Genomic DNA, 11,787 nt, shown 5'->3' with positions numbered 1-11,787 from the left:
GGAAGTCCAAGGTCCTCCCACTTCTATCCAGGTCCAGGAGGGTGAACATCCAAACAGGCTAGGCTCCCACAAAGCCAGTTCATGTATTAGGATCGAAACCTAGTGCCATTGTCCTTGGCTTCTCATCAGCCTTCATTGTCCGCCATGTTCAGTTGGGAGCAGAATTTTACAAGAGCTTGTCCAACTGTACGAGGAGAATCATAACCTGGACTGTCTTCCAAGACACAGTTCTCTCCACGCTACCGCCCCTGTCTATCTTCCACCCGGCAGTTCCATCACTGCACCCAGAAGAGAGAAATACAGCTTCAAAGATAACCCCTTGACTAATACAAAGGAATCTTTCAAAGAGGCTCAAAAAGACTCTCATCTAGCATCAACTACTATCTTTGGAGCACATAGGGCATGAGAAAAAGAAAAGACAATGAGAAAGGAAAAACACTGCATTTCGTTCTATTATCAAAGAGCAAGTAGCTTCAGAGACGATGGATGCAGCGCCGTGGCCATTCTCAACAAAATGAAGCTTGCGAGCCCTCCAGAACCTTCAGAACCACGGCCGCACACACAGCTTTTCTCACCGGCGGAGGCCCTCGGCGCCGAGCGACCCAGACCGCTAGGTGTCACCCGAGGCCCGGCCCCCAGGGAGCCCTAGTAGTTCCGGGTTGTCCGTGGCTCCGCTCTAGCCGCCAAACGTCCGCCTCTCCCCTGCTCTCCGGAGCTGGGGGCGGGCGGGGGCGGGCTTTCCGGGACGCGCACGAGCAAGGTCAGACGCAGGTAAGGCGCGCGGACAGTCGGGGTCGCAGCCGAGGGCGGCGGCAGTGCGGGGCGATCCAGGTAGCTCGCCTAGTCGCTTGCCTGGATCCAGACGAGACCGTTAGGGGCCCGCCCGGACGTCCCACGTGTACCCTACAAACACCCTGGCCTTTCCCTGCGTCCTGTGGGGAATTGAACCAACCAAGAATGCACTTCCTCTCCCCCAGTTAGCCCGCCCTCAACACTGTGGTTTTGTATGGGAGGTGCAGACTGTGTTTGTTGCTAGTTTTTATAAGTGCAATTAAAATGGTACTTGGGAAAATGTATGATACCGCTCCAGCACCATCACCTGAGTAGTGACCGAATCAAACAGCGGAGAATATGAGTGGTCCATAATGAACGGAATAAAGTTAATATCTATTCAGTGGCGTTCTTGCCCTGTGACCTAGTAAAATAGTTGGCACCAATTTTTAAACACTCGTTCTGATTAGGTTGCTTCTCAGTAACAGCACATGTGCAATCTTTGGGTCGTGATTGGGCAGGCACCATGCCTTCAGTTTTGCATCAATCTCACAATCCAGGGAGACCATATGACTGTCTTCATTTACTTGGGGAGAGTATAGTGGCAGATAAGGACGGCAACGACAACATGACCTTTAAAAGCATAGAAAGGATCCTAGCTACCTTTCTACATCAAGTTCGGTACACTCTGTACTCTGCTTTGAGGAACTGAAGAAAGCTTCCAGGAAAATCATGATGTACATCTCATACAAGTGGTTTACAAATTCAGATACAGCACACTTCACCTTTCAAAAAGGAAAAGCAAACCTAATCCAAAGCCAGCTACTGAACTAGACTTGATCTTTTAAATCAAATCTAGAAGCTGGAGAAATGGACCTATGGGTGGGACCTATGGCTTACAGTGCAAGCATGGGTACTTGAATTGTATTCCCCGTTCCCCCGTTTTATTAAAACCGGCCACCACCAAACAAAAGCGCTGGACTCTCAGGGACCTTTGCTTGGGAGGCTGAGCCTGAACTCACTCCTCAGCCAGTCTCGCCCAATTCATGAGCTTTAGGTACGATGAAAGACCTTGTCTCCAAAACTAAGGCAGAGGACAAATGGGGACCTGATGGTAGCCACTAGCCTGCACACACTGTAAATAAATGGAACAAACCAGACCCATCAGAAAGATAAGAAACTTGCCTTTTTATACCAAAGAAAAAAGATAAAGGAATTTTGAATTTTCAGATGTGGGCTTAATGTGTTTTCCTTGACATATTTAGGTAATTTGGTTTTGTTTCTCATTTTTAACAATCATTTTCTCCATAACTGTATTTTTATTTCGTTCACATTTAAAGAAACATGACGTTTCAAGGAGACTAATTGGGGAGCTGGAGAGACAGTTCAGCAGTTAATAGTGCTTATTGCTCTAGCACAGGACCCGAGCTGAGTTCCTTGTCCCTGTGTCAGGTGGCTCACAACTGCCTCTAACACTGGTCTCGGTCTCGAGCAGCGGTTCCCAATCTATGGGTTGTGACCCCTTTGGGGCTCACATATCAAAAATTTACATTACGATTCAATACAGTAGCAAAACTAGAGTTATGAAATAGCAACTAAATTTTAGGTTGGGGTCAGCACAACATGAAGAACTGTGTTCAAGGGTTGAAGCATTTGGAAGGTTAAGAACCACTACTCTGGGTGATCCAACACCGTCTTGCCTCCTCAGGCCCTGTGCTCACATGCACATACTCACACAGATCCACCCACATAAATTTTTAGAAATTAAAATTTTTCACACTATTACGTAACTCCTAGGATAATTACATATGAATTAAAATCTAATTGACATGTAAATTATTTGACTTGATGTCATTTTTAAAAGTCATATTTTTCCATAAAGTTGAAATCCTGTACGAAAGCATGCTAAGATCTTGAAAAGTCCTAATTTTTTTTTATTTTTGTGTGTGTGTGTGTGTGTGCACACCAAGATGAAAAGGTATCTTGGGGGAGGCAGTTCTCTCCTTTCACCATGTGCACTCCAGGGATCACACTCAGAGCACAGGCCAGGTGGCAAGCACCTGAAGCTGCTAAGCCATCTTTTGGGTCTTATTTTTTCTTTCTTTCTTTTTTACTTAAAGTTAGAGATGGGGGTGGGGGGAAGACAGCAATGTGTTAGTCTTAGGACTAGTAACTACAGAAAACAATCTTGTGTTTTTGTTTTGAGAGGAGGTCTCTCCACATAGCCCTGGCTGGCCGAAAACTTTTCTTAGAACAAGCTGGCCTTGAACTCACAGAGATTCGCCTGCCTGTGCTTCTGAGTGCTAGCCTTCAAGGCCACACCTGGCCTGTGTTGGTTTATTTATGTGTTTGTCTGTACTTTAAGTTTCTCAGACCAGTGAGATAGCTCAATAGATAAAGACACCACAGACAAATCTAATGGCCTGAGTTCAATATCAGAGGCCCATATGGCAGGAGAACCCTAAATTACCCTCTTACCTCCATTGTGTATTGTAGCACAGGTGTGCCCACATCCTTGCATACAACATGGCACAAAATAAATGAATGCAATTTTTAAAGAGTTTTTTTAAAAAAAAAAAAAAAGAAGAAGAAAGAAAGAAAAAGAAAAAGCACATCTTTTATTTTTAAACTTTTTTTTCCCCCAAGTTCCTCTGTCATTTACTAGGATGTGTGTCTCTGTTATGGACAGAAACTAAAGCCATGGTGCTGGAAGTGGGGTTAAGTCAGGGTCTCGGGTCTAAAGAGGTTTATTCTCTTTCTTTGTCATAAAGAATTTGTCACTTCAGGGCATGAGTTTTTGTTGCCATGGATTCTAATGTGATCTTATTACTGGTCGTATATCCCACCTGTCTACTACATTGCAAAGTGAGTATGGAATTACCTTAGCATCCTGTGCCGGCTTTGACTGTTTCTAGAGAGCCCTTTCCCCTCTTTCCTACCTATTGGGTTACCAAGGAGCTGGTAGCCCCACCCCCCTCGTCAGGCTTTGTAAATGAAGGTATCATTTCAGGTAACCAACACACACAGCTACGCCTGAAATTTTATCAGGCGTAACCGTGTGTGCGTGTGCACTCTCTCAAGGGAGGATGAGAAATCAACAGATGTGTCTGTGTCAACACACGAACGCCAGGCTTTCGGAGAGGTGTAGAGTTGTTCCTTTTTTGAGTCATCATTTACAGAGTATCGCTGCCCTACTTCTCACAGTATTGCTGCAACCTTTCTTTTCAGAGAAAAGGGAAAGTCAAATTTAGACAGGCAGAGTTCAGAATAGACAGAATGGCGGAGCCAGGATGCAAAGCCAGGTCTCATACTGTAGCCTCTATTTAAGAATAAAGTGTTGGGAATTCAAGATTTATTTTCCTTTAAATGCTAGTAACAAAATGATAGTTCCCAGCCTGCCGTAAAGTATCTCTGTAAATCTTCTGCAGTTACAATGGAAATTATTCTTTTATTATACTGGTAATTAGACAAAAGAGGGCAAGTGAAAAGAGTGCAGAAGCAATTTGTTTGTTTCAAACTTGTGTTTGGAAGAAGATTCAAGGTCTTCAAAAAGAAAAGCATGCATAGAAACATGGCTGCTTCTGAAGACTTCTGGATACCTGCAAAGCCCTGGAGGGTTGTGATGCCTGCCGGTCATTATTTTCTACTTTGATATTAAACTGGTCATGACATTTTTCCCCTGATAAAAATGAAATCCTCATTCTAATAGCACCAGCCCAAGCCCATCTGCAGCCACACAGCCAAGCAAGAGATGGCAGAGAAGTGTGTAAAAAAGGAGGAGCAAGGAAAGCTGAGTGAGCCCAGATCCCGTGATGAGGCTTTTAGTCTGACTCTTCTGCCTTTGCTAGCCTTTGGGTGGCACTGCTGGCCCAAGATCATCCAGTTGGCATTCAAGGTGGTAAATGGTTTGAGGCTAACATTCTACAGTTGGATTCAGGTCAACCTCTGTTCTGTTTCTGTTGAAATAGCAGTAAAACTTTCTTCAAGCAAACTGAGTTTATTTCTTGCGAGCACTATTTTGAAGTTTTATCAGGTGTCCTGCACCTAGCCTTGTCTTTCAGCAGGTGTGTGGGACCTTGTCTCTGCAGGTGGCAGGCAGTTTTATTGGCGTTCTTCCTTCCTCCCACACTCCTGGCATTTTAATTTTTGAAGTATTGGTTTGATGGAACCAGACTTTGCAAGGGTAATGTGCAAAACTCTAGAGAGCTGTTTTATTTCAGCACCCTTCTCCTTGGGAGGTTTTGGTATAGTTCTTCCTCAGTTTTTTTCAAGATAGATTTATGCCTTTTTTATGTTTAAAAACCAGCTCCTTTTTCTCTCAGCCAGACTATCTCCCAAACAGTCCTTTAGCCAGCAAGTATTCTCATCTTGGCATGAAAATTTCATATAAATTAGCGTATTCTGCCGACAGTAGCCCATCTATCTGGCCTGGGATGAGATGACATGTTTATTCTACTAGAAGCATTCTTTTTATTGTTGGTGGTAAATATTTTTCACTTTTTCTTATGTCTGTGTCTGTGTGAATCCATGCCATTTGAGTGTGGTGCCCACAGAGGCCAAAAGAAGGCATCAGATCCCATGGAGCTGGGTTAGTTCCAGGCACTTATGAGCAGTCCAGCATGGGCGCCATGAACTGAACTGTCCTCTTTAGAGCAGCAGCAAGTGCTGTTCACTGCAGGCTGTCTCTCCAGCCCCCAGAAGCATTCTTGATTTTTACATGTCCATGTGTAGGGTTTTTTTTACTGTCTATCAGCTATAATTTTCAATGCCCTAGTTATAATTCTTATGTCTGTTTCTACATTCTGTACCTCTGAAGGAAAAGGTACTGTTGAGGAGTTGGTCTGCATTACGGCTGATGAATAGCATCATAATTCCTAGGTGACTTTTGTTCAGGGATAACAGATCTTTTAAGCTGATGATCCTTATTTGAGCTGTTGAGTTTTGTTTCTATAGAACTACTGTCTGTTTTTCCCAAATGGCTTTCAGTTGCTAGGCAGAATTCAATCCAGTAACCTAGAGGCCAAATGACCTCATAACTCATTAGCAGTTCTCAGAGCCATCTGGTGCCCTTGAGGAGAACAGTGTTCAAAGGGCTGATAATAAAGACAACAGCATAATTACTTCTCTGCCATGATTACACCTTTAGATGGCAAGCAGTCAGCATATTTATCTGCAGATTGCCTGGGTGGTTGTTTTCTGAAGGTATAATAACGATGCTATAGCAGAATAACTTGTTTCCCTGTCCCCTTCATCCAGCTTGCAAATAAGTAAACTTGACGACAAGTAAATAGCCTATTGAATCACAAATTGTAAGAAAGGCAATACACCAAAGCAACATAGTATATAAACACAAAATATAAAAACCACAGGCGTGAGGAAAGAAGTAGCTCCAGAGTGGATATGTCTCAACTCCAGGGCAGATCTTGCCAAAGGAACACGGTAATTCATGGGTGGCTTTCTGTGTTTCATTTTCTACAATGTTTACCAGATAAGTGCAAAATTTCTCACGCTCACCTATTAATCTCCTTTTCTCTAGGGAATCTTATACCTCACGGCTTAAGAAATGGCTTCGCTTTCAGAATATGCACTGCGCATGTCTCGTTTAAGTGCCCGAATCTTTGGTGAAGTGGCCAGGCCCACCGATTCAAAGTCCATGAAAGTGGTGAATATGTTCAGGGAGCAGCCCTTGGCCAAAAAGAAAGAGACTTACGACTGGTATCCAAATCACAACACGTATTTTGCACTCATGGGCACACTCCGTTTCCTTGGCCTCTACAGGTGAGGAGAGATAAAAAGATAGGGCTTGTCAGAGGCGGTGTTAGCAGAGCAGCAAAGGAAAACAATTAGCCTGTCTCTCTTACCAGAGAGTCCAGGTACATCAAAAGGTACAGTGTGTGGGGGTAGGTGCTTTTTCAAAATTGCTTGTTGGAATTGTCTAAAACATAGCCAGCGTCAAATTGTACTGAGCTATAGAGAGACATACAATTGCTCATTAATTAAGGGTGCTCTAAAAAGGATGGGGGTAGGGAGTAGGCCAAAACGAAGAGGAACAAAATGCACCAAGCACCATGCCTGCCAGAGCAGCTGGTTGTTGGTACAGAGGAAGAGAACCCTGCCCCACACCTGATCTGCCTCTTACTGGGTGTGTGGGAGCCTCCATTCTCCGCTGGTGGCAGTTTTGTTGACATTCTTACTCCGCCTACTCACTTCTGGCATTTTGATTTTGTGTCCTTGGTATATTAATTTGACTTTGATAAGCTGTAGTTCACTTTTAATGGTAATTTATAAATCAAATAACTCTTAATACTTTGTTTTGTTCGTTTGGTAGGTCTAAGAAGTGAGTGCCTAGGACCCTTATAGAAAAAAAAATAGTAATACAATACCAAGATGGTCGTTTTTCTTTTAAAAAAAATTTAAGAAAATTTCCAAACTAATAATACATGCCCCTTAAAAAGAACTAAAATAGTATATTTCATTAAATTGAATTGTATACCATCTTTAAAATATAACATGTCCTAACTCCTAACTACTACCGTTTGTTATAAAATAAAATAAATAGTACAGCATGGTACTCATTCCAGAGAGCTAAAGGTTGGTATTCATTTATCCAACATATTTTTAAGTACTTTCCATGTACAGGTATTTAAGATGAATGTTAAAGGACCAAGAGTAAACAAAACAAATGGATATTCTAAGTTAATAAATTAGTAGAGGTTATAATGTATGGCCTACTTTTGAGTGTCTAGAATTGCTAGGGACTATCTCCTTTGCCATTAGTCTTGGCTCAGAAAATAAAACCTAATTTTATTATGACCCAGAATAAAATATCAGAAGCCAGATCCCATGGAATATTATAACCCCTAACAAAATCACATTCAACTATTTTAATATGTCTGTTTGATATTGTTCTTTATTTATTTGAAGAACAAAGCCCTAGCTATCTTTGGGAACAAGGGAAAAAATGCTAAATGTTTAGTTGTTCATTGAGAAGCAAAATTATTTTTATATGTTTAGTCAGTAGTTATGGTAAATGATGCCTCCAATGGCCATCTGTAGCATCAAACAGGATGGATGTAGACATCCCTTCAATAAAGTCTTATATAAAAGCCTACAGAAGAGGGAGCGAAATAAAATTAACCAAAACAGTTGATTCACTCGGTTAACAAGCTGCCTTGCTGTGCTAGCAACCTTTGTAGTTTTCTTCTGGTGGTGGGCAGAAACAGTGAGGGACTGAAGAATGGAAAAATGATGTAATGAATAATATGATATGTTTTGTGACAGTGTTGAACATGCTGCAGGCGGGTGAGGGGGACAGAACTAGCTAAGCAGGATCCAGAGTGCTGACAGAGCCTGTGGTGATCTGGGGAATAGGCATGGTCACAGCCTTAAACAGGGCAGTCAGGGTCAGCCCCAGAGAGGAGATTGAGGTTTAGGCTGAGGCTTGTGGGTAATGAGTGAACCCGGTGAGACCTGTAGAAGAGCTTGTGGGAAAGAGACGAGTAAACAAAGGCCTCTCTTACTGAGGCTGGATTGTGCCTGCAATGGCCCAGGAATAGTTTGGGCTAAGGGACCAACTGGGAGACAGGAGGCAGGTCACAGGGGTCTGTGAGTGCTGTGGTAAAGAACAGGACTTTTGCCCTGAACAACAGAGTTTGGACAACATGATCTGACATCTATTTTGGATGAATTGTTATGGTTGATAATTATTTGTCAGTTATAGCTAACCCCAATGAGGTCTGTGCTGTATTGTCCATCATGTTCATAGAATGAAATATCAAATTCTATAAAATCAATCTTTTAAAAAAAATAGTTTAGTTGGGCCCAGCAAAGCATCCCTTTTTAATATATTTGGCCCATTTTATTAAATCCATTGAATAATGTATATTCAATCCATAGGCCATTATTGCTACCTGTTGCAGAGGAGGAAACTAAGGTGCAGTGGGAGAGCAAGGTCTCGTATCCAAAGTTACAGAGCTTGTGTCTGTCTGGTGGAGCTGTGTTTTAAAACCAGGTTTACATGGGTCCCATGGCTTACATGTGTTTATATGTTTAAGCACGTTTTGGGGTATTTAGTCTTAGGATGTAGACATGTTACAGTTGTAGCCTTCTTCGCCTTCTGCGCTGCCCACACGTATAATTAGTCCTGGCTGCTGTGACTCCTAGAAGGCTTATCTTGATTTGCTGTCCATCTGCTTGAGCCTTTCCCAACAGCCTTTATGTGTGGGACATTCACTGCCATGCAGGCTGTTCTGCAGAACTGCCCATTTTTAGTAGATGCTGATTCCTAGGGCAATCAGGATCTCTGTGTAGCTACTGAAAATTATCTTCAAGTTTTGTTTTTCAAGACAGGGTTTCTCTGTGTAGCTCTGGATGTCCTGGAACTCACTTTATAGACCAGGCTAGCCTTACAAAGATCTGCCTGCTATTGTCCAAATTTTACTCCTCTCAATGTTTAGTCTTTTTTTTTTTTTTAGGTTTTGGTTTTGGGGTGTTTGTTTGTTTATTTGTTTTTGGATACTGGGCATATAACCCAAGATATTTATATATACCTATTTTATATAGAGAAATGTTGGATGGTGTATCTCATAGTGTTTACTTGGTCTCACCTGGAAGTTTACTACTCTTTGTAGTATTGTGTCTGTGAAGGAAAACTGACATCTGAATTCTTACAACCCAGCCAGTCTATATGTTGGATATACTTTCTGTTCACCAAACTAAGCACATGCCCTAAAAAGCCATGCTCAACAGCCTAAGAGAACAGCTCTAGATTGGTACTTCTCTGGTGTGGTAAACATAGCTGTAGTAAACAATTTTTTGTTTTTTTCTCTTTCCTCCTTTATCAAGAGATGAGCATCAGGATTTTAAGGATGAACAAAGACGTCTAAAGAAGCTCCGTGGAAAGGTGAAACCAAAGAAAGGAGAAGGGAAAAGAGCTACAAAAAAGAAATAGTACCAGCTTGTCAAGAAAGAAAATTTCTTCCTCAATGACTAAGAAAGTGTATCTCATTATCTTTTGGTATATTAGAGCAACGTGACCTTCTTCAGTAGACACCAACCCTGTGTTCACATCCACTTCAGTTAAACTGTAACTGGTTTCTTGAAGATATTCTAATTCTTCAAAATTATACTTACTTTGGTTTTGTAATATGAAGTTTACGTAATTCTCTAATGGAATGAATAAACTATTGTCTTGTGATTTGTTTAAGATGGGAATGAAATATTGTGATTTGTAAACAGAGACTGCTTATTTGTTTCCCGGCCACCTAGACCTGAATAATCACACAGAAACTATATTAACTACAACACTGTTTGGCAAATAGCTTATGTGTATTCCTAGCTAGCTCCTACATCTTAAATTAACCCATTTCTATTAATCTGTGTATCGCCACGAGGCTGTGACTTACCAGTAGGTTCTGATGTCCTTCTCCTTTGGCAGCTACATGGCATCTCTTTGACCCTGCCTATTCTCTCTATATATCTCGGTTCAGATTTCCTGTCTGTCTTTACTCTGCTAAGCCATTGACTGAAACAGCTTTATTCATCAACCAATCAAAGCAATACATGTACAGAAGGACATCCCATGTCATCTCTCCTTTTCTCTCTAATTAAAAAGGAAGGTTTTAACTTTAACATAGTAAAATTACATATAACAAAACAGTTATCAAGCCAGAATTATAGTAACAGTATTTAGTCTTTACATTTGGCAAATTAAGAAAAATACTCTATTATCTATCCTATCTTTGTGAGCCTAAAGTTTTATATCTAATTATCTTTTATCATAACTAAGGAAAACTATATAACTATCTGGCTTCAACTCCATCAAAGACCCCAGAAGGATATAATATTACCCAGGTAAACAGGAAGTGCCTTGTAAGCAACTTCCAAAACTAGAATTGCTAGAGATATCTTATTACCTGGGCAGTCACCCAAAGTTCTTCTGTAACATTGGGGCATCCATCTTTAGCCAAAGGCCCATAATACCTGGCAGACTTCTCCATGAAGCAGGAAATTTGAAGGTCTGTTCTGTCTTGTACTGGCGAAGTTTATCAGTTGCTTTCTTCTGTGTCCTGCAGAATGTCTGGCAGTTTCTTCTGTGGAGGAGGAACCCTGGAGGACCCTCTCACCTTCTTTAGGCAAATTCAGCAGTCATTTTTCTGTGGGTCCTGCATGTCCAGTTTATACAGTATATCATCAAGCAGTCCAGGCAAGAGTAGTTTCTTGCCCAAATGGCTAGCCTTGTCACATTGGAGGCAAATTCCATAACAAGTTTCTTCAATGCCTGTCAACCTCTCTTAAGCAATTGATGCTGCCAGAAACATGTCTCACTGTTGAGAAAAGTCTAAGGTTTTTTTGTTTTGTTTTGTTTTGGGGGGGGGGGGGATTTTTCGAGGCAGGGTTTCTCCGTAGCTTTTGGTTCCTGTCCTGGAACTAGCTCTTGTAGACCAGGCTGGCCTCGAACTCACAGAGATCTGCCTGCCTCTGCTTCCCGAGTGCTGGGATTAAAGGCATGCGCCACCACCGCCTGGCTAAATCTAAATTTTTAAAACCTTTTAAATGCCATATTCTATATATCTTTGAAGCATTGAAGATTATCTAACTGAAATATATCTCTGTATATCTAGAAAACCTAACTAACATAACTACAAGTTTGACTATTATAAATGACTATCTATTAATCTATAATTTTTAGTTTTATATTACATTTTTAAATGAGCTATATAAGCATAATACCTTAAACACGAGTAGAAATATACATATAACTGACCTCATTTTGTACCAATAAACCAAAGTCCATATCAATATAAAGTATTCATTTCTATATCATATCCCCCCTTTTTGTTCTTTAGAAAAACTTTGCCTGGGCCATTTAGCAGTCATAATCAACCCCCTTTAAATGAAAGCAAACACTTATAAACTATCATTTTGGGAATTTGGGCATAGTTTTCTCTAAACTGCTTCCTGCTGTTTGTTGGGAAAAGTGTCTTTATGGTTCAGTAAGACCTTTCGGGGGGGGGG

At 41.3% G+C, this 11,787-nt stretch overlaps 1 protein-coding gene across 2 annotated transcripts; it reads left to right on the top strand.

The window, feature by feature from the left end:
* The first annotated feature begins 698 nt into the window (after window positions 1-698).
* On the top strand, window positions 699-9,976 carry Mrps33 (mitochondrial ribosomal protein S33). 2 transcript variants are annotated; one of them, XM_005365863.3, is made up of 3 exons: window positions 699-771; window positions 6,308-6,549; window positions 9,616-9,976. In XM_005365863.3, exons 2-3 carry the CDS (start codon window positions 6,335-6,337, stop codon window positions 9,719-9,721), a joined length of 321 nt encoding a protein of 106 aa, XP_005365920.1. In that variant the 5' UTR covers window positions 699-771; window positions 6,308-6,334; the 3' UTR covers window positions 9,722-9,976. The 2 variants fall into 2 exon arrangements, with proteins under 2 accessions (XP_005365920.1, XP_013208698.1); XM_013353244.2 differs by lacking the exon at window positions 699-771 and adding an exon at window positions 6,025-6,210.
* The last annotated feature ends 1,811 nt before the right edge of the window (window positions 9,977-11,787 follow it).

The sequence above is a fragment of the Microtus ochrogaster genome, unplaced genomic scaffold, assembly GCF_000317375.1.
Source record: "Microtus ochrogaster isolate Prairie Vole_2 unplaced genomic scaffold, MicOch1.0 UNK4, whole genome shotgun sequence".
Lineage (NCBI taxonomy): Eukaryota > Metazoa > Chordata > Mammalia > Rodentia > Cricetidae > Microtus > Microtus ochrogaster.
Note: the sequence above shows the minus strand (reverse complement) of the source record. Positions and strands in the feature narration are given on the sequence as shown.